This window comes from Cetorhinus maximus, chromosome 23, assembly GCF_964194155.1.
Source record: "Cetorhinus maximus chromosome 23, sCetMax3.hap1.1, whole genome shotgun sequence".
In the NCBI taxonomy this organism is placed as follows: domain Eukaryota; kingdom Metazoa; phylum Chordata; class Chondrichthyes; order Lamniformes; family Cetorhinidae; genus Cetorhinus; species Cetorhinus maximus.
The window spans coordinates 9,292,645-9,315,330 of record NC_135901.1 but is presented as its reverse complement, the minus strand read 5'-3'; the positions used below and the strand labels follow the sequence as shown (position 1 = coordinate 9,315,330).

At 45.8% G+C, this 22,686-nt stretch overlaps 2 protein-coding genes and 1 gene segment (V, D, J or C); 2 read left to right on the top strand and 1 right to left on the bottom strand.

Annotated features, from left to right (window-relative positions):
• LOC144697782 (Ig heavy chain C region, membrane-bound form-like) overlaps window positions 1–22,686 on the bottom strand; it is a 321,361-nt gene that overhangs the window by 8,925 nt on the left and 289,750 nt on the right.
• The window catches only part of LOC144698212 (uncharacterized), a 298,967-nt gene that overhangs the window by 83,903 nt on the left and 192,378 nt on the right, over window positions 1–22,686 (top strand). The gene's annotated exons all lie outside the window — the stretch shown is intronic.
• LOC144698162 (uncharacterized) lies at window positions 1,081–2,505 on the top strand. The gene has a single exon (XM_078570105.1). It carries the CDS (start codon window positions 1,081–1,083, stop codon window positions 2,503–2,505), a length of 1,425 nt encoding a protein of 474 aa, XP_078426231.1.

The window sequence follows — 22,686 nt, the reverse complement described above, 5'->3', positions numbered from 1 at the left end:
AAAATAAAAAACTGCGGATGCTGGAAATCCAAAACAAAAACAGAAATACCTGGAAAAACTCAGCAGGTCCGGCAGCATCGGCGGAGAAGAGCAAAGTCGACGCTTCGAGTCCTCATGACCCTTCAGAAGGGTTTCTGTTTTTGTTGTGAATTTCTATCCTGGACTGACAGGGATGGGTTTTGGAAACTCCTTTTACAGGGGAGGATTTATACACAGCAAACTCAAACCAAGAGGAATGTTTGTGTCCTCTGATATAGGTCGTTAAAATAAAAACAAAAATTGCTGGAAAAACTCAGCAGGTCTGACAGCATCAATGGAGAGGAAGACGGAGTTAACGTTTTGAGTCCGTATGACTTCTTCAGAACTCGAGAGTCATACGGACTCGAAACGTTAACTCTGTCTTTCTCTCCACAGATGCTGTCAGACCTACTGAGTTTTTTTCCAGCAATTTTTGTTTTTGTTTCAGATTTCCAGCATCCGCAGTATTTTGCTTTTATCTAGGTCTTTAAAATCCTCATTAGGATGGGCAGGTCGATGCGGACAGAATGTTTCCACTTGTTGGTCTGTCCAATGCTGGAGGTCTTGTGTACACAATAGTTACAAATAAATCCAACAGGAAAACTGGAGATATTTCTTTCCTCAGGCAGTAATTAAAATGTGGAACTCGCTACGACAGTAAGTGGCTGAGAAGAATACCTGAGACACTTTCAAAAAGAAATTAGATGAGAACATGAGAGAAAAGGGATTAGAAAGATCAGCTGAAAGGCTGAGATTAGGTTGGCAGAATGGGAGGAGATTCGTGTGGAGTAGAAACTCCAGTACAGACTAGATAAACCGAATGGCCTGTTTGTGTAATGTATACTCTGTGTAATTCTTTGTAAACTTATTTTACAGGGTATTAGAAGAGGAGGATCTGCAGACAGGAATATCAAATCAAACCTCACGTCTGACAGAGTCAGCTGGGTCATTGCGATCTGAAGATTTGTACATCTGAAGGGATTTAATCGACTGTCTCAGTTGGAAACTGGTGAGAGGCTGTTCACCTGCTCTTTTGTGAAGGGATTGATACAGCTGGTAAACATGCTGACACGACAGCGAGCTCAAAATAGTGAGAGGCTGTTCACCTGCTCTGCGTGTGGGAAGAAATTCATGTGTTCATCCAACCTGCTGGCACATCAGCTCGATCACTTTGGTGAGAAGCCTCTTCAATGCTCTGACTCTAGGAAAAGCATTAAAATCTCTGAGCAACTGGTCCAACAGCAGCGAGTTCACACTGATGAGAGACCATTCAGCTGCTCCCACTGCGGGAAGAGGTTCAGGCTGTTCTCCCGCCTCGCGGAGCACCAGCTCCTTCACACTCACGAGAGGCCGTTCAGCTGCTCTCACTGTGGGGAGTCGTTCAGTGAGTCAGGGCATCTCACTGAGCACCAGCCAGTTCACACCAAGGACAGGCCGTTCAGCTGCTCCCAGTGTGGGAAGGCATTCACTCAGTTTTCAAGCTACACTAAGCACCAACTGGTTCACTCCGATGAGAGACCTTTTAAATGTTCCGAATGTGAGAAAACCTTTAAAAGAAGCATTGATCTGCTGAGGCACCAGTGCATTCACACTGGGGAGAGGCCGTTCCCCTGCTCTGTGTGTGGAAAAAGATTCATTCATTCTTTCCACCTTCTGACACATAAGCGTGGTCACACCGGGGAGAGACCATTCATCTGCTCCGTGTGTGGAAAGAGTTTCATTCGGTCATCCAGCCTTCTGATACACCAACGGATTCACACCGGGGAGAGACCATTCACCTGCTCCATATGTGGCAAGGGATTCACTCGTTCAAACCAACTTCTGGTACACAAGCGAGTTCATACTGGAGAGAGACCGTTCACCTGCTCCGTGTGTGGGAAGAGATTCACTCAGTCAGCCAACTTGTGGACACATCAGCGGGTTCACACTGGGGAGAGGCCGTTCACCTGCTCCGTGTGTGGCAAGAGTTTCTCTCGTTTGTCCTACCTTGAGGTACATGAGCGAGTTCACACCGGTGTGAGGCCGTTCACCTGCTCCACGTGTGGGAAGAGATTTGCTCATTCATCCCATCTGGTGAGACACCAGCGCAGTCACACTGGAGAAAGGCCGTTCACCTGCACAGTGTGTGGGAAGGGATTCACTTGTTCATCTTATCTGGTGAGACACCAGCGCATTCACAATAGGGAGAGGCCGTTCACCTGCTCTGTGTGTGGGAAGGGATTCACTGATTCAACCCACCTGCTGAGACACCACCGCATTCATATGGGGTTGAGGCCGTTCTCCTGTTCTGTGTGTGAGAAGGGATTCACTAAGTCATCCAACCTGCTGAGACACCAAAGTGTTCACACCGGGGAGAGGCCATTCACCTGCTCCGTGTGTGAGAAGAGATTTACTCGGTCATCCGACCTGCTGAAACATAAGAGGGTTCACATGTTACCAGAAAAGTTGGATTCAGTTGTTGATGCTGAGGATCACGTCCAGAACTGAACATTTTCTCCTTTCTAACTCTAGATTATTTCAGTTTTCATACCTTCAGTTACTCTCATGGGCAAATCCCAGCTCCCTGTACCTCCCAGAGTGTCTCAACTTTTTACGATTTACATCAATGACTTAGATGAGGGGACTTAGAGGAAGAAGTAGCTAAACTTGCAGAGGACACAAAGATAGATAGGAAAGTATGTTGTGAAGAGGACATGAGGAGGTTGCAGATGGATATAAGTAGGTTGAGTGAGTGGACAAAGATCTGGCAAATGGAGTTTAATGTGGGAAAATGTGAAGTTCACTTTGGCAGGGAGAACGAAAAAGCAGAGTATTACTTAAATGGAGAACGGCTGCATAATTCTGAGGTGCAGAGGGATCTAGGTATTCTCGTACATGAGTCACAAAAAGTTAGTATGCAGGTACAGCAAGTAATTAAGAAGGCTAATGGAATGCAATCCTTTATTTCAAGAGGGATTGAACCTAAATGTAAGGGTTTCACGCTTCAGTTGTACAGAGCATTGGTGAGATTGCACCTCGAATACTGTATACAGTTTTGGTCTCCTTATTTAAAGAAGGATATAAATGCATTGGAGGCGGTTCAAAGGAGGTTTACTAGATTGATACCTGGAATGAGTGGGTTGTCATATGAGGAAAGGTTGGACAGATTGCGCTTGTTTCCACTGGAGTTCAGAAGAGTGAGGGGTGATTTGATTGAAGTAAACAAGATCCTGAACGGCCTTGACAAGGTGGACGTCGAAAGGATGTTTCCTCTTGTGGGTGAGTCCAGAACTAGGGGGCACTGTTTTAAAATCAGGGTCGCCCTTTTAGGACAGAAATGAGAACTTTTTCTCTCTCAGAGCGTTCTGCAACTTTGGAACTCTGCCTCTGAAGGTGGTGGAGGCGGGTCACTGAATATTTTTAAAGCAGAGGTAGATAGATTCTTGTTAGGTAAGGGAATCAAAGGTTATCAGGATTGAAACACAAGAAGATCAGCCATGACCTTATTGAATGGTGGAGCAGGCTCAAGGGGCCGAATGGTCTACTCCTGTTCCTGTTTCTTATGTTATTCTGTCTCTCCTAGCCTTAGCATCCAGGGAAGGATAACACACCCAGGATCATTATTGGTGAAATTTTGCTGAACATTTGTGAAAAAAGAGACATCCTGTTGAAGTTTTTCATCCTGCACTCATCAGGACAGATTTGTAAGAATACCAATTCTAAATGGAACAATGATTTATACTACATGAGAAGAGGGGCTGATTGGTTGGCAAGAGGACTCTGATTGGTAGAGGTGTTACCATGGAAAATGCACCAGGCAGTAGTTAACTGCCAAGCTTTTGTTTAAATTCAAACCAGGCAGGTCGACTCTGATTGGTCATGGGAAATGAACCAGGGAATGACTGTCCCTAAGCTTTTGTTTTGTTGAAAAAGCGCAGTGTGTGGACATGCTGTTTCTGTTTGCAAAGGACGGGACCCTGTGTGTGAATACATGAGTTTCTAGCATGTGTAAGTGAGCATGACTGATAATTTTAAATTGTTTGTCAGTGTCATTGTTAGAACAATCAGATTTGTTTAGCAAGTGCTGTCCAATTGCAGAGTCACTTATCATGTTGGACACTTTGTTCTGAGATTTGCAAGCCTGGGCCTGTTGAGTATGGTCAGCACTTTGCCTGTTGTGAACAGTCGAAGGGACGCGCTGTTTGACAAGAATGATACCAGAAATGTGTGTGTTTACATATGAGGAAAGGATTGACAGGCTGGGTCTCTTCTCTTGGATAAAGGAGACTGAGAGGTGACCTAATCGAGGCCTTTAAAATGATGAAAGGTTTTGATAGAGAGGATACAGAGAGAATGCTTCCTCTTGTGGGGAGGAGAGACCATCAATATAAGATAGTCACCAAGAAATTCAACAGGGAATTCAGAAGAAACTTCTTCACCCAGAGAGTGGTGAGAATGTGGAACTCGCTACCACAGGAAGTGGGTGAAGTGAATAGTATGGATGTATTTAAGGGGAAACGAGATAAGCACAAGAGGAAGAAGTGATTAGAGGGTTACAGTGATAGATTTAGATGAGGAAAGATGGGAGGAGGCTCGAGTGGATCATAAACACCAGCATGGACTGGTTAGGCTGAATGGCCTGTTTCTGTGCCTTATATCCTCTGTAATCCTATGTAATCGAGCTCTGAATCCACTGTATTATTTCTGTTTGTGTTGGGAAGCAGCATGGCATTAACCTGAAGACTAAACTCAGACTCTCCCAGGCCATTGTCCTTACCACCCTGCTGTATGGAGCAGAATCCTGGGTCTGCTATCGGAGCCACATCAAAGCTCTGGAACGCTTCCACCAAAGACACCTGAGGTCCATCACGAGAATTCGATGGCAGGACAAAATCACAAACCAACGAGGTCTCCATCGTGCTGGGCTCAACAGCACAGAGACCACCCTCCAGAAAATTCCACTTGGATGGCCAGGCCATATCCCCCACATGGATGATGACAGAATCCCCAAGCAGATCGTCAATGGGGAACTGTCTCAGGGTAAACAACATCAAGGTGGTCAGTACAAACGGTACAAGGACACCCTTAAAAAAGAGCCTTACAAACTTCTGCATTGCAGACCACCTCTCTGGGGAAAACACTGCAGCCGACCGGCCATGTGGAGGCAAACACTGAAATTTGGTTCAGCATGTTTCAAGGACCAGCTACTCCAGACTCACAACATCCGATGTGCCCAGAGGAAGACCAGTGGTGGAGCAGCTGCAGAAGTTCCCCCGGTACCAACAACGACAACATGAACTGCCAGTCCATGGCAATCCCACATCAGACTCTTCAGTCATGAGAGGAGCCACAGAAAACGATGCAATCATTGACAGCTTGGACATACTCGAACAACGAGGCATCTACCCCAACATTACCCGTGTTCCCCGGATCAGGGAACGATACTCTGTCTGTATGAATGCAGTGTTGTTAATAAAGTCAGGAAAAGACAATCTATTGTTGTGAGTTTGATTATCACAAGAAATCACAAGATTCAACAGTTAGAGTCAACAAGATGAACAAGGAAACACATCACGGCCCAATATTCCAGCTCGATATTCCCAGGAGAACGTCTTATCTAACACCTCGAGTGGACAGAACAGAGAAAGATCCCATCTGTAAGAAACCCTTGAATCATTTGTAAATATCTTTCAAATGTTGACAGGTTCCAACTGTCAGTTTCTATTACATTGAAGTCAACGGAAGGTGAGAGCGTAGTTATTCTAGAACCATAAAGAACACTAGTTCGACCACAGCTAGAGTACTGAGTACAGGTCACCACATTACAGGAAGGATGTGATTGCACTGGAGAGGGTACAGAAGAGATTTATCTGGATGTTGCCCAGATTGGGGAACTTTAACTGTGAGGAAAGATCTGATAGACTGGGATTGTTTTCTGTGGAACAGAGGTGGCTGAGGGGAGATTTAATTGAGATATATAAAATTATGAGGGGCCCAGATAGAGCGGACAGGACCTATTTCATTAACAGAGAGATCAATAACCAAGGGGCAAAGATTTAAACTAATTGATGGAGGATTAGAGAGGAGTTGAGTAATGTTTTCACCCAGAGGGTGGTTGGGGATCTGGAACTCACTGTCTGAAAGGGTGGTAGAGGCAGAAACTCTCATCACATTTAAGAAACACTCCAATATACAGCTGGAGGTGCTGTAACCTCCAGGGCTACAAGAGCTGGAAAGTGGGATTAGACTGAATAACTAATTTTCGGCCAGCACATGCATGATGGGCTCAATGGCCTCCTCTGTGCTGTAAATTTCTGTGATGACAAGTGGTCCTCGTGTTTTTATCCGAGACAGGCCTCAGCCCAGTCATTTGCTCCAAGTGTTGATGTGATGGTTGAAGCTAAGAGGTGTCAGATGTTGGGAGCAGTAGGAGCAGTAAATAAATGGAAATGTCAGAAAATACTGATGTAGTTTATCTGTATATAGTTCCATTTTAATAACTTCTGCTGAATGTGACCCTCACCCAGTGCCAGGATATGAGATCAGAGCCACCATGGAAAATGAGTTTGACACTCCTGAGACTCTGTAACTTCCTCCAGCTCCACAACCCTCTGTGTAAATACAAGGTGTTGTTGTTGGATTACACCCAGAGATAGACAATGTCAACCTGATTCTCCTCATCCACAAACACAACAACTTCTCCACAAAACACAAACAGGTTTGTAAATTGCGACCTCATTTTCCAGAAGCCGTGTTGAGGATCTCTAATGGCTCCTTCTCTTCCCCAGTGATCTGAAACAGCATCTCTTAGGATCCCTTCAAGCATCTTCCCTGTGATCGACATCACACTGATGGGCCTGGCTCTGCTTTGTCTCCAATTCAGAAAGTGGGAACTAAGTGAGCTGCCTTCCAATCTCAGGGAACAATCCCCAACTCTGTTGAGCTGTTGAAGATTCGGCCAAGGGGCTCAAAGAGCAGCCATCCCATCTCTTTAAGCTGCCTTGGGTGGGTATCATCTGGACCTGGAGCACCATCTAGTTTGAGATTTCCTATTTTATCCAGGATGACAATCACTTTCTACTTTAATATTGATGATGTTACTGTCAACAGCACATCCCACAGCTGGAATCTGAACATCATCCACAGGAGTGCAGACTGATGTGAAATAGTCATTTAACAGCTCTGTTATATCCTGGCAATCTGTTTCAATCTGTCCTGAGCTGACTTTCAAAACCATCTTTAACTATCTTCTCACGCCTGATGGAGCTGGAAAAGTTGTCACTATTATTCCTATATTGGTTCACCACCTTCCTTTCCAAAGATTGCTTCACTTCTCTAACAGCTGCTTTTGTCTCCCTCAATTGTGGGTGATATTTGTCCCTATTCTCCTGGACACTGAATCCATCTTGTTCTAAACTGGGTTCAATGTCAGACAGTTCAGGGAGTCGGGAATCATTCACCCCTAGACCTACACTGACAGGTAAAACCCCAGACAGCTCCTCAGTAAGGATTCCTTGGTTTTTCACCATGTATTAGTCAGGATACTGAAACCCACCCTTCTGACAGTCCAATCCTGGAGGCCCCACTCCCCGAGCCTACAACCTTCAGCAGGGTCAGTGGTGGAGTTCCACAGCGGGAGTGATCCCAGAGTAACTGTTGGGATTGCACCACCATGGATATCCTGAGTTGTCTATTTATAGTTATCCTGGTGTCTAACACACGCACATCAATAAAACAGGGAATTCCTGGAAACACGGTGCAGATCCTTCTTTATCTGGAGATCAAATGTCTGTGGTATAATTGTCCCAGCAGTTAACAGGCTCCTGTGAACTCCACTATCTGCTCTTTCAATGCAGATTTTAACAAATGTCTTTCAAATAAATTAACATTGTCCTGAAATGGTAGCTGTCGTATAATTACCACAGTCATTTTCAGGCTGGAAACTTAAACCTGCCATTTCTCTTTCAAGACAAGAACACATCACAGTTTTACACCAATCTCTGATTTGACAGCACATTTCCAGCATTCACTGTTGAAAAATAGAAATTGCTGCAAAATCTCAGCAGGTCTGGCAGCATCTGCAGAGAGAAAAACAGAGTTAACGTTTTAAGCCCAATATGGCTCTTCTTCGGTTCCAAAACATTAACTCTGTTTCTGTCTCCACAGATGCTGCCAGACCTGCTGAGATTTTCCAGCATTTTCTGTTTTTATTTTAGACATCCACAGTATTTTGCTTTATTTCACTGTTGTTCTTCCTGATTCTAAACACAATTGTAAAGGAGCCTTTTGTCCCATCTGAACCATGGAAAAAAGCAGCTGACACACATTTCTTCCACACTTCAGGATTAACCCACACAAAATCTCTTCAGTGTCAGTGAAGAGATGAGAAAGACAAAAGTGCCATTTGTCCCTCTCAGTGTGACCCTGAAGGACTGTGTCCAGGCTGAAGTTCTGTTCCTGCCGTATGACCCTCCCCCAGATTGTCCTTTCTGAGCTCCAGCCAGGTGATGTTAAACACTCAGGTGGGAAAGACAAAAATCTACAACAATATGTTCAAAACAAAGCTGATTTATTTGACATTTATCCAAATGTTAAACTCCAGCCCAGTTAGAGGGATAATGAACATCATCAGAAGCAAACTCCAGCTCTCAGGATGAACATGGTCCAGTCCTGGATGTGATTAACAGCTGCAAGAACAGCAGAATCCAACCCCTGCAGTCACTTGTAAACTGACTGGTGTCAGTAGGTGAGATGACCGAGTGAATCTCTTCCCACGCATGGAGCAGGTGAACCGCCTGTCACCAGTGTGAATGTGTTTGTGTGTCAGCAGGTCCACTTTGCTATTAAATCTCTGTTCACACAATTTAGAAAAGGTTTCTTATCAGTGTGAACAAGTTTATGTGTTTTAAGGTGGGATGACTGAGTGAATCTCTTCCCACACATGGAATAGGTGAACGGTGTCGCCCCAGTGCGAGTGCGCTGCTGGACACTTGAGTTCACATGATCAACAGTACCCGGTCCCAGTGAGAGCACCTGAATGATCTTGTCAGTGTGAACACGTTGTTGGTACGTGAGCTCCACAGGATTTCCATAGCACTTCCTACAATCCAGAGATTGAAAAGATCGTCCCAGTGTGAACTCACTGGTTTGTCAACAGGTTGAATGAATGAGGGAATCCTTCCCCACATGGAGCAGGTGAATGACCTCTTCCTGGTGTGAACTCGCTGGTGTTGCTGCAGGATGGACAATCGCCTGAACCTCTTCCCGCAGTGAGAGCAGATGAATGGAGCGGAACCAGAGTGAATGTTCTGGAGCATCATCAGTGAATGTAGGTTTTTAAACCTTGGTCTAAGCATTTAAAGCCTCTCTCTGGGGTATGAACTTGCTGGTGTGTATGGAGGCTGGATGGAGAAAGAGGCGGACAAGGAGGAAATCCCAGTGGGGTAGTGGAAGAGAGGGAAGCAGCAGAGGCAGCTGATCGGATTGTCTCAATCTTAGTGACAAAGAAGCTCCATGAGATCCTCACACTTGTTGTTGGGGGTGAGGATGGAGGAGACAGGGGAGAGGGAGAGCACTTCAAAAGGAACTAACTTGTGTTAGAGATATTAAAAAGGCTTGACATACTGTAGGTTTAACACAAAGCTGATTTATTTGACTTTTATCCACAATATTAACCACGATAACTGGACTGGAGTTTATTAACATCAGCAGAAAAAGACCCCATTGAACATGGTTCAGTCCTGGATGTGATTAACAGCAAAATCCATCACTGTAGTTATTCATGAACTCGCTGGTGTCTCACCAGGTGAGATGAGCGAGAAAATCTCTTATTACACACAAAGCAGGTGAAATGGCTTCTCCTCAGTGTGAACTCTCTGGTGTATCAGCAGGTGGGATGAGATAGTGAATCCCTGCCCGCACTCAGCAGGTGAATGGCCTCGACCCAGTGTGAACTCGCTGGTGTGTCAGCAGGTTGGTTAAGGTAGTGAATCCCTTCCCACACACAGAACAGGTGAATGGCCTCTCCCCAGTGTGAGTGCGCTGATGTATCAGCAGTTTGGATGACTGAATGAATCCTTTCCCACACTCAGTGCAGGTGAATGGCCTCTCTCCAGTGTGAATGCGCTGATGTATCAGCAGGTTGGATGAGGTAGTGAAACCCTTCCCACACTCGGGGCAGGTGAATGGTCTCTCTCCAGTGTGAACTCGCTCGTGTATCAGGAGGTTGGTTAACCGAGTGAATACCTTCCCACATTCAGTGCAAGTAAATGGCCTCTCCCCAGTGTGAATCCGCTGGTGTACAGTGAGCTGAGATGATTGTCTGAACCCCGTCTCGCAATGAGAGCACCTGAACGGTCTCTCGTCAGTGTGAACACGTTGATGGAGCATCAGTTCACTGGAACTTTTAAAGCATTTCCCACACTCTGGACAATTAAAAGCTTTCTCCCCAGTGTGAATTCGCTGGTGTCTCAGGAGGTGGGATGACCAACGGAATCCTTTGGCACACACGGAGCAGGTGAATGGCTTCTCCCCAGTGTGACTGTGTTGATGAGTTTCCAACTCAGACGGGAATCTGAATCCCACCTCACACTCCCCACGTTTCCACGGTTTCTCCCCAGTGTGGCTGCACTTGTGTTTCAACAGGTCAAATGATCGACTGAAGCCTCGTCCACAGACAGAACACGTGTACGGTTTCTCTCCACTGTGAACGGTGCTTTTTCCTTCCATGATCAAAATCCGATGGTATTCAGGTTATGATAAATTAGGCAACTTCATCAGATCCTGATGTGATGATTGAGTTTCCCGACAGTGAATCCTCCCCTTCTAATACCCTGTGAAATTGATTTAAAAAAGAAAAAAGGGAGTGAGACAGAACCCACAAAAACACAAAGGCAGGTTGTGAAATTGAGCTGAATGAATCTGTTAATTTGTGAGGCCAGGACTAGGAAAAAGTGAATGTGAAAGCTGCTGGACTGTCATAAAAACCCAACTGGTTCACTCATGTCCTTCAGGGAAGGGAACCTTTCTGGGCCTACACAACAATCTGTTCTCTATGGGAGGGGACAGAGAGAGGTGGGGATGTGGGAGAAGTGGGGGGGATGAGGCAAGGAAGAGGGATTTTATATACCTTCAACTCAACCAGAACTTTGACATAATCTCCCAAATCCTGACACTCTACCACCGAGAAGGATCAGGATAGCAGGTCTCTGGGAACAGTATCACCTCCAAGTCACACACTGTCCTGACTTGTCTGACATCCAGAACTGGATGAGCACAAATTTCCTTCATTTAAATATTGAGAAGACTGAAGCCATTGTCTTCAGTCCCACAACAAACTCCACTCCCTGACCACCGACTCCATCCCTCTCCCTGGCAACTGGGTGAGGTTGGAGCAGACTCTTCACAACGTCAGAATAATATTTGACTCCAAGAAGAGTTTATGGCCAGAAATCCCCATCATCACCAAGATCGCCTACTTCCACCTCAGTAACATCACCCGACTCTGCTCATCTGCTGCTGAAACCCTCATCATTCCTTTGTTACCTCTAGACTTAACAATCCTAACACACTCCCAGCCGGCCTCCCATATTAAACCACCTCCCTCCATCCGGAGGTCATCCAAAACTCTGCTGCCCGTGTGCTTACTCACACCAAGTCTTGTTCACCCATCACCCCTGTGCTCGCTGACATACAAAGGTTTCTGTTCAAGAAGCATCTAAATTTTAAACTTCCCATCCTTATTTTCAATTATATCCATGGCCCCGCCCTACCTCTGTAATCTCTTCCAGCCTCACAACCCTCTGAGATCTTTGTGCTCATCTAATTCCTCAGCATTCCTGATTTTAACTGTTCCACTATTAATTGGCTGCACCTTCAGTTGCCCAAGGCCATAAACTGTGGAATATCATCCCTGAATCTCTCTACCTCACTTTCCTCCTCAAGATATTCCTTAAAACCTACGCCTTTGCCCAACCTTTTGGTCACCTGCCCTAATATCTCCTTATGTGGCTCATTGTCAAATGTTGTTTTGTAACATTCCTCAGAAATGCTTTGGAACGTTTTATTACATTAAGGCGTTATATAAAAACAAATTAAGTGTCATTGACTTGGACATATATCACTGTTCTGACATCATCACTGGGTGAAAATCCTGTAATTCCTTATCTAACAGCATTGTGGGAGCACCTTCACCACATGGACTGCAGCTGTTCAAGAAGGTCAAACATCATCTTCTCCACAGGTAACTGGGGACTGGCAATATATGCTACAGGTCTTGTTAATGACACCCAAATCCCAAGAATAAATTTTAAAAACTTGTATGTAAATATGGATATGTAAAATACCTTAAAAACACCTACAAAAATAATTGTTCTTGAAACAATATTCTTTTACATTGTCTGGACAGTGTCCGTTTAGCAACCTGATCCCCCCTAGAATCTACCTCCCTTGACAATTTCACATTGGAAATTTCTGGGCCTGACTGGGTTCCATAGTCCTCAGGGTTAAACCCAGCAGCTTCTCCTCCATCTCCACTCCAGCTCAAACTGATGCAACAAAGGCTTCCAAAAGGGAATTGGATAAATTGCTGGGCTATGAGGAAAGGGCAGGGGAGTGGGACCAGCTGATTTGCGGTTCTGGAGAGCCAGCACGAGCATGACGGTGAAATGGCACCTTCTGAATTGCAATCACTCAATGATCCTCAGATTCAATGAAAAAGGACCAACACTGGAGGCCAGGGACCAACTTCTGCAACCAACACGCAGCCCATTACAAATCAGTTATTAAATGGTCCATCTCTGTTTCTAGACTCAGTTCTGTGAGCAACAGCTTCAATAAAACAAATGCAAAATACTGCGTTTGCTGTAAATCTGAAAGAAAAAGAGCAAATGCTGGAAATGCTCCAGGTCAGACAGTAACTGTAGAAAAAGAATGAGAGTTAACATTTCAGGATGTGCAGAATCAATTACAGGGAATAAAAATTCAGCAGAATTTTATGGTCAATCTAAGCTCAGAAGCAGAAGAGAATGATCTCTAGTGCAGGAAAAACAATTCCTGATCACGGGAAGATAAAGCTGGTAAATCAGCGGTGTATAGACGGGAGACAGGCAGCAGGGGACACCTCATTTAGACACAGCTGGCAGAAATAACAGGGAAATACCAAACATGGTTAAAATACACCCATTGTTCGACAATCCGGTTAGACAATGGAAGAGAGGTGATCAGGGAGGCAGAGGTGAAACAGAGCAATGGATGGACATAGATTCAGATCCACAGTAAAGAAGCCACACCAGCCCCAAAGCTATGGAAACCAGAGCACAGCACTAAAAGCTCTAAATTGTAGATGAATGTTCAATAATACTCACCTCTGAAACAATTTCACTGTTTTCAAATTTAAAATCTCCTGCTAGAGCCTGCAGCTGGAAAGATATTACAAGCAGTGAAAGCACCTGTAAAAGGATATTACAAAAGTCATATGTGTCAGTCCAGGTTTGAAATTCAGAAGAGACAAACATTTATCTTGGTTTGAGTTTCCTGTGTGTTGATCCTCCCCTTCTAACCCTCTGTAAAAGGAGTTTCCAAAATCCATCACTGTTTGTCCAGGATAGAAATTCACAACATTCCCTCCTCCTGACCTAGGATTACTTGAGCAGTGACAACTTCCATTGGAAGCAGGTCAAAGAAGGTTTACTAGGCCAATTCCTGGAATGAGGGGGGTTGTCTTATGAGGAAAGGTTGAGCAGGTTGGGACTATACTCATTGGAATTTATAAGAATGAGATGTGATCTTATTGAAACATGTTAGATTCTGAGGGCTCTTGACAGATGCTGAGAGGGTGTTTCCTCTCATGGGGGAATCTAGAACAAGGTGGGGGGGGGGCACAGTTTACAAATAAGGGGGTCTCTCATTTTACACAGAGGAGGGAAAATTTCTTATCTCAGAGGGTCATGAGTCTGTGGAATTCATGTCTCCAGAGAGCAGTGGAGTCTGGGTCATTGAATATATTCAAGGTTGAGTTAAGCAGATTTTTGATCTACAAGGGACACAAGTGTTACGGTAGGGGTGGGGGTGGTGGGGGCGGGGGGGGGGTGGGAGGGAGGGGGCGCAGACAGGAGAGTAGAGTTAAGGCCACAAGCAGACCAGCTATGACCTTATTGAATGGCAGAACAGGCTCGATGGGCTGAATGGTCTCCTGATGTTCTTATTCTGGTGCTTGGGAAGGCCGCGCACGCGCCCTGCAGCAAATTGCCCCTCGGAAGATGGCGGCCGTTAACCAGGGTCTGTAAACAGAAACAGGAACAGAAATAGCTGGAAAAACTCAGCAGGTCTGGCAGCATCGGCGGAGAAGAACAAAGTTGACGTTTCGAGTCCTCATGACCCTTCAACAGAACCTACTCTTCTCCGCCGATGCTGCCGGACCTGCTGAGTTTTTGCAGGTGTTTCTGTTTCTGTTTCGGTTTTGCATTTCCAGCATCCGCAGTTTTTTTGTTTTTAACCAGGGTCTGTTCCCCGGAGCTGCAAACGCCATTCCCATTCCTGCACAGTCTGATTCTGGGCTTGCGGCCTACATCCGGTGTTTATGAAGCCTCCTTTCCCTCCCCTCCTGGCTCCATTCCTCCCTCCGCCCCGCCCGCTCTCACCCATTTCCAAAAGCCTCTCCCGCACTCACAGGGCTCCGATCCAAGTGACACTGCACATGCTCCCAACGGTTCAGCACGGCGCCTGCGCACTGGGCTCCTGTACAGTGATTAGAGCACATTCACATCCGCACGGAATGTTGGGTAACAGCAGCGCCATTGACACTCGAAATACAAAATAGAAAATCGTTCTGTTAACCAATTGGGATAAATTAATTAAAAAAAGACACGTAAATGTTTGTGAATTTGTGTGCTGCTAACGTGATTTAAATCTCTGCTCCATTCGGAATACACTGAGTTTTTAAAGCTTTTTCCAATGGTTCTCCTCCCATGTAGGTTCTGACCCTGGCTGGGTTCAATCCCGCAGTCACTGGTTCCTCTCTTTCTCTCTCTATCTTATGTTACTGAATATTCACCCTTTGATATAATGTTACAGCACAGATGGAAACTATTCAGCCCATCATCCCTGTGCTGACTTTTTGGACGATCTATCCAAGTAATTGTACAGCCCGGCTGGTACTGTCAAAACGATGCATATCTGCTGTAGTAATGCAGGAGGTGAATGGGAAAGGATCTCCCAGACTCTGGGAAGATTGATTGACCGGTGTTATGAGCTGAAATAAAACAGCAAGTACCACAAAAACTCAGCAGGTCTGGCAACTCCTCTGGAGAGAGGAACAGTGTTAGTATTTTGATTCAAATATGATTCTTTATTTTATTCAATCATGGGATTTAGGTGTCCGATCCCTAGTTGCCCTAGCTCAGAGGGCATTTAGAGTTAACCACATTGCTGTCACATGTAGTTACCATTTCACTAAAGGACATTTGTGAACCAGATGGGTAGTCATCATTCGACTTTTAATTCCAGATTTTTATTCGCACCATGGTGGGATTATCCAGCGCATTGCCCTGGGTCTCTGGATTACTAGTTTAGCAACAATACCACTCTGCCGTCTACTCCCCTTCTTCGAAACTGAAATGGACAGCCATTTTTCCTGTATTCTGACATTAAAACTTACCGTGCTTTTTTTTTATACTACAAACATGACCATTCCCTTTGTCTTTTGTTCAATCACATCTTTGTTTAATCTCTCCCGTCCTCCTGACCTTCTCTTTTGTTGTACCTGACCCTCCCCACTTTTCAATGCCAGAAAACCCATGCTATTTCTCCATCTCTTCAGTTCTGAAGAAGAGTCACATTGCAGTCGAAACATTAAATCTGCTTCTCTCTCCACAGATGCTGTTAGACCTGCTGAATTTTTCCAACACCTTCCGATTTTTATTTCAGATCTCCAGCATCCTCAGTATATTGCTTTTATTTAAGGGTTCACTGGTTAGTTAAGTACGGAGTACTTGGTCGAGTTTAATTCGATAATTCTGCACACCCCACATACCACAGTGACATTATTAATAAAGGGCCAAGTGAAGGGAACATCCCTGATGTGATAGAGTAGATGAATTATGGAGTTACGAATCAAGGATATTAATATGCTGTAACCTCACAAATGCCAATTAGCTGGGATGTTGCAGTTTGAAAGAACCCCACATACTTGTCCAGTGAAAGAGGCCGTGTCCATTGGACATATTAGGGCCACACCACTGTCCAATTTTACTGGTGTTCATGTGGATGGATCTCAACTTTATGAACAAGGACTGTATCAGACTGGTGCTGCATCTTATGTCCCTCATGACAGCTGTAATATCCTTATTAAATACTCAACATAATATTTAACCCAGAAATCTGAGCTTATTGTGAACACAGCCCTTCAAATTGTCACTGATGGAAACTCCAACTATTCAGAAACTATCCATTGGTTGTAACTCCCTCAGGGAAAACCTACGTCTCTGGCAAAAGAAAACACAACTTCTCCACAACAGAAAGGAAACCATTCACCCACCACTCCAAATGCCGAATGATTTGGTATATTGCTGGTAAGTGACGGGAACAATTTGCTATTTGTAATGTGAATTTACATCAGCAGCAAGAGTTAGTGAAGAGGGTGATGGTAATAACCAGGTAGACTGACTCACCAGGAAAGTTACTCCAGAGGGAATTCCATGGGATCCACCCAGAACACTGGTACTCGTACGACAGACTCCAGTTAAACGTGATTTAAAAACTTGTCAGGACCATGACCCTGATGTGACTGTGGTCAAAGAGGCCGTACAACATAGCAAAGACTTTCCCTCATCCTTTTTCAGCAAGGACTCACTCATCCAACAAGGGTGGCTCTAATTTGACTTGGGTCACACTTTGATGCTTCAGAAAAGAATTATTTTTGTTCATGGATCAAATTTGGGACATGTTCCTCTTTTTCCAGTCCTCGATATGTTGCATAATTACTATTGAGAACATAGGATGCACCAGGATGTCCATCACTACCTGAACCTGTGACCAAATTAACCCGGACTTGTGAATGGACATGTCACATCTGAATGACGTTCCGTGGGAAACATTGCAGATTGATTATACAGGCCCACTACCCATAGTAACAGGGAGGGACCGGTATATCCTGGTAGTTATAGTTATGCTTACCTGGTGGATTGAATCTTTCCCTGCCTGTAAAAAATGATGCAGCCACTACATCTAAAATCTTGTGGGAACAGATCTTTACCAGATGGGACTTTCTGAAAAGGATAGAGAGTGATATTGGTTCTCATTTCACAGCTGAATTAATGCAGCAGTTCCGTCATCTTGTGGGTGTGGAACAACATTTCCACATCACCTACCACCGAGCAATTAGTGGGATAGTCGAGGGCTTTACTTTTCTATAAAAACAGCACTGAGAAAAGCTCTCATAAAGGGAGCTGATGATCTGGTCAAGGTCAACTGCCTTGCCTAGTATGTTAATGACCATTCACTCCCCTCCTGTTCACTCCTCCAATTGCAGCCCATTTCAGCTCATGACAGGGCAGAAAATGCAGATTGTGCATTGCCCTGGGATCCCACTCCTCATTGCTACTCGACAGACTCAGGACCTGTTTCTCCAGAACCTCCAACGAACCTCAGCATCCTCCCTCAGTGGGACTAGAGGCAGTGGAGAAGATGGTGCTGCCCATCTCAACACCTCCAGGGAGAACAACCCTACCCGTTACATTAACTGTTCAGTGGGAGATGAAGTCATGTTAAAAACCTTGTGAAAAGGGGTCGGGTCGGGATGCTAATTGGGAAGGTCCATATGATGTTCTAGATAGACTTGTGGGAAACAAATCTTATATTAGCGAAATGGAAATGAAGGATGGAAATGCAATATTTGTGTTATCATGAAGATCAGTGTGAACTGTATATAATGAAAATGTCAGATAACCAGATTGAGAATAAACGCTGTGTTTGATTTTATCCAACAGGGACAAGATGTGGATGGTCATCATGCTCCTGGACTGTGTCCAGGCTGAAGTTCTGTTCCTGCCGTATGATCCTCCCCCAGATTGTCCTTTCTGAGCTCCAGCCAGGTGATGTTAAACACTCGGGTGGGAAAGACAAAAATCTACAGCAATATGTTTAAAACAAAGCTGATTTATTTGCTATATAACCAGAATACTAAACTTCAGTTCAATTATTAACATCAGCAGAAACAAACTCCAACTGTCAGAATGAACATAGTTGGGGGAATTAATTTCTGGCATGTTGAGTTGTAATCCGATTGGGTGTCTGGCTTACTGTGAGATAACATCAAGCTGTCAGGGGGAGGGATGATGTTGAGGAGAGCAGGTTTCTGATGGTGCGTTTGTGTGTGTGTATGTGTATGTAAGGGAGAGACAGGCTGTGCCGAGAGTTCGGTACAGGCAGCACCAGTGCAGCCCTGAATGATCGAGAACATCTCTCTCTGCCGGAGTGAGACTCTCTGCTATGTGGATGCTGCAGGGAAGGAAGAGCGGAAGGAGACTCGCAAGGAGTCTCGGGACGGAGCAGAAGTGAGTGTGCTACCAAATGTTCAACACCAAATTATCAAGGGGAGCAAACAGGAATGAAACGCCAATGGCGAAAAGTTGGTGATGCAGGTTGATAGAGACATTTAAAAGAACAATAAGCAATTGGTTTCATTTCTAGAGGGTGAGCGTTGAAAAACAGAAGTTTTGTTCTACCCTATATCGAGCGATGGGAGCACTGTGCACGGTTCTGGCCTCCGTATTATAAAAAAGGATATAGAGGCACCGGAGAAGATGCAAAACAAAAAAAGATTTACAAGGGCGATTCCAGATCTGAGAGGTTATAACCATCAGGAAAGACTGAACAGGCTGGGGCTCTTTTCTCCAGAAAAGAGAAGGCTGAGGGGGTGACCTGATCGAGGTCCTTAAAATGATGAAAGGGTTTCGAGCGGGTAGACGTAGAGAAGATGTGGAGGAGACCAGAACTGGGAGGTGGGGGTAGGGGTGGTTAGTGGTTATCAATATCAGATAGTCATTAATAAATCCAATGGGGAATTCAGGAGAATTTACCCAGAGAGTGTGGAGAATGTGGAACTCGCTCCCATAGGGAGTGGTCGAGGTGAATAGCATTTAAGGGAAAGAGTTAGGGTGGGGGTGGTGGTAGTGAGACTAACCCGATCGCTCGTCAGAAGTGCTGGCACGGACTCAGTGGGCTCAATGGTCTCCTTCAGTGCTGCACAGATTTGGTGAATGGGAGCAAAATTTCTGCCAAGTTTTCTTTCTATATCCAAACTGGTTGGGTTCTGTCCTGTCAACACATATTTGTACCGCCCTGTGGTAACCCACTCCCTCTCGAAGGTGCCACACTGCCTCCCTCGCGGGGAATGGGGGACAGCTCCAGAGCACCGGAAGTTTGTTTCTCAGGCAGTGGGTTCAACAGCCTCGGTCGTTGGTAAGATTTTAGAGTCCATTATTAAGGATGAGATTTCAGAATACTTGGAAGTGCATGGTAAAATAGGGCAAAGTCAGCATGGTTCCATCAAGGGGAGGTCATGCCTGACAAATCTGTTAGAATTCTTTAAGGAGGTAACGAGTAGGTTAGACAAAGGAGAGCCAATTGATGTTATCTACTTGGACTTCCAGAAGGCCTTTGACAAGGTGCCGCACAGGAGGCTGCTCAGTAAGATAAGAGCCCATGGTATTAGAGGCAAGATATTAGCATGGATAGAAGATTGGCTGTCTGGCAGGAGGCAGAGAGTGGGGATAAGGGGGTCCTTCTCAGAATGGCTGCCGGTGATTAGTGGAGTTCTGAAGGGGTCAGTATTAGGACCACAACTTTTCACTTTATACATTAATGATCGAGATGAAGGAACTGAGGGCATTCTGGCTAAGTTTGCAGATGATACAAAGATAGGTGGAGGGACAAGTAGTATTGAGGAGGCGGGGAGGCTGCAGAAGGTTTTGGACAGGTTAGGAGAATGGGCGAATAAGTGGCAGATGGAATACAACGTGGGGAAATGTGAGGTCATGCACTTTGGTAGGAAGAATAGAGGCATAGGCTATTTTCTAAATGGGGAGAGAATTCAGAAACCTGGAGTGCAAAGGGACTTGGGAGTCCTTGTCCAGGATTCTCTTAAGGTTAACTTGCAGGTTGAATCGGTAGTTAGGAAGGCAAATGCAATGTTGGCATTTATTTCGAGAGGACTAGAATATAAAAGCAGGGATGTGCTGCTGAGGCTTTATAAGGCTCTGGTCAGACCACATTTAGAATATTGTGAGCAATTTCGGGCCCCGTAACTCAGGAAGGATGTTCTGGCCCTGAAGAGGGTCCAGAGGAGGTTCACGAGAACGATCCAAGGAATGAAAGGCTTAACATATGTGGAACCTTTGAGGACTCTGGGTCTATACTCGATGGAGATTAGAAGGATGAGGGGGGATTTAATTGAAACTTACAGAATACTGAAAGGCCTGGATAGAGTGGACGTGGGGAAGATGTTTCCATTAGTAAGAGAGACTAGGACCCGAGGGCACAGCCTCAGAGTAAAGGGAAGACCTTTTAGAACAGAGATGAGGAGAAACTTCTTTAGCCAGAGAGTGGTGAATCTATGGAATTCATTGCCACAGAAGGCTGTGGAGGCCAGGTCATTGAGTGTATTTAAGACCGAGATAGATAGGTTCTTGATTGGTAAGGGGATCAAAGGTTACGGGGCGAAGGCGGGAGATTGGGGTTGAGAAACTTATCAGCTATGATTGAATGGCAGAACAGACTCGATGGACCGAATGGTCTAATTTCTGCTCCTATGTTTTATGGTTTTATGGTCTTATGGGTTCGGCACAGCTCCGGGGAAATCAGTACGGAGCCAGGAAAAGGCAGCTGGTGCCCTCCTGCCACACCTGGTAAAGCCTGGCACCTTCACAGTCAGCTATTTGAGCTGTAAATGATTGGGCATTGATATCGTGACACCTTCGCTACGACCATCAGGGTTTTCGCTGGAGTAAACAAGGAGAAACTGTTTCCAGTGGCAGGAGGGTCGGTGAACAGAGGGACACAGATTGAAGAGAATCGGGAAAAGAACCAGAGGGGGAGATGAGGGGGATTTTTTTTTACACAGTGAGTTGTTGTGATCTGGGAGGTGCTGCCTGAAAGGGTGGTGGAAGTAGATTCAACAGGAAATTTTAAAAGGGGAATTGAACAAATACTTGAGGGGGAAATGTTTTCAGGGCTATGGGGGAAAGAGCGACGTGGGGGAAGTGGGACTAATTGGATAGATCTTTCAGAGAGCCAGCACAGGCACAATGGGCTGAATGGCCTCTTCCTGTGTTGTAAGATTTTATGATTCATTTCTTTCTGCCCACACACTGGATTGTGCACCCTCCACAGTCACTAACTCGCATGTTTGCTTGTTTTTGTCACTGTTTTATTCTGGTTTTCTGTCATGTCCACCTTCCTCTCCCTCTTCCGTTTTCCCTCTCCTTCTACTCCCGCTCTCCCACTCTCCCCGGTCTCTCTCTCCTTCCCTCCGACTCTCCTATTCTCCCCACTCTCCCTCTCGTTCTCTCCCGCTCTCCCACTTCCCTTGGTCTTCCTCTCCTTCTCTCCCACTCCTCCTGGTCTCCCTCTCCTTCCCACCCGCTCTCCCATTCTCACCGGTCTCTCTTTCTCTCCTTCTCTCCCGCTCTCCCACTCCCCAGTCTCTCTCTCTCTCTTTCTCTCCCACTCTCCCACTCCCTGGTCTCCCTCCCTTTCCTTCCTGCTCTCCCACTCCCCCTGGTCTCCCTCCCTTTCTTTCCTGCTCTCCCACTCCCCCTGGTCTTCCTCTCCTCGCCTGCTCTCCCGCTCCTCCCAGTCTCTGTCTCCTTCCCTCCTAGTCTCCCTCTCCTTCCCTCCTACTGTCCCACTCCACCAGTCTCCCTCTCCTTCTCTCCCGCTCTCCCACTCTCCCTGTTCTCTCACTCCTTCCCTCCCACACCCCCGGTGTCTCCTTCTCTCCCGCTCTCCCATTTTCCCTGGTCTCTCTCTCCCGCTCTCCCGTTCTCCCCAGTCTCTCCTTCCCTCCCACTCTCCCACACCCCGGTCTCTCCTTCTATCCCACTCTCCCACTCCCCATGGTCTCTCTCTCCTCTCCCGCTCTCCCATTCTCTCCAGTCTCTCTCTCCTGCTCTCCCGTTCTCTCCGGTCTCTCTCTACCACTCTCCCATTCTCTCGGGTCTCTCTCTCCCTCTCTCCCGCTCTCCCACTCCCCCCAGTCTCTCTCCCACCCTTCCATTCTCCCAGGTCTCTCTCTCCTTCTCTCCTGCTCTGCCATTCTCTCCAGTTTCTCTCTCCTTCTCTCCCACTCTCCCATTCTCCCCGGTCTCTCTCTCTCCTTCTCTCCTGCTCTCCCGTACTCTCCAGTCTCTCTCTCCTTCTCTTCCGCTCTCCCACTTCCCAGTTAGGGGACGCGATGGCATAGTGGTATTGTCGCTGGACTAGTAGTCCAGAGACCCAGGGTAATGCTCTGGGGGCCTGGGTTCGAATGGTGGTGGGTTCAGATGGTGGAATTTGAATTCAGTAAAAATCTGGAATTAAAAGTCTTACGATAACCAAGAAACCATTGTTGATTGTTGTGAAAACACATCTGGTTCACTAATGCCCCTTTAAGGAGGTCATCCTTACCTGGTCTGGCCTACATGTGACCCCAGA

Excerpts from the sequence above, each read along its gene's own strand:
- LOC144698162 (XM_078570105.1), top strand. The coding sequence starts at position 1,081 with ATGCTGACACGACAGCGAGCTCAAAATAGTGAGAGGCTGTTCACCTGC.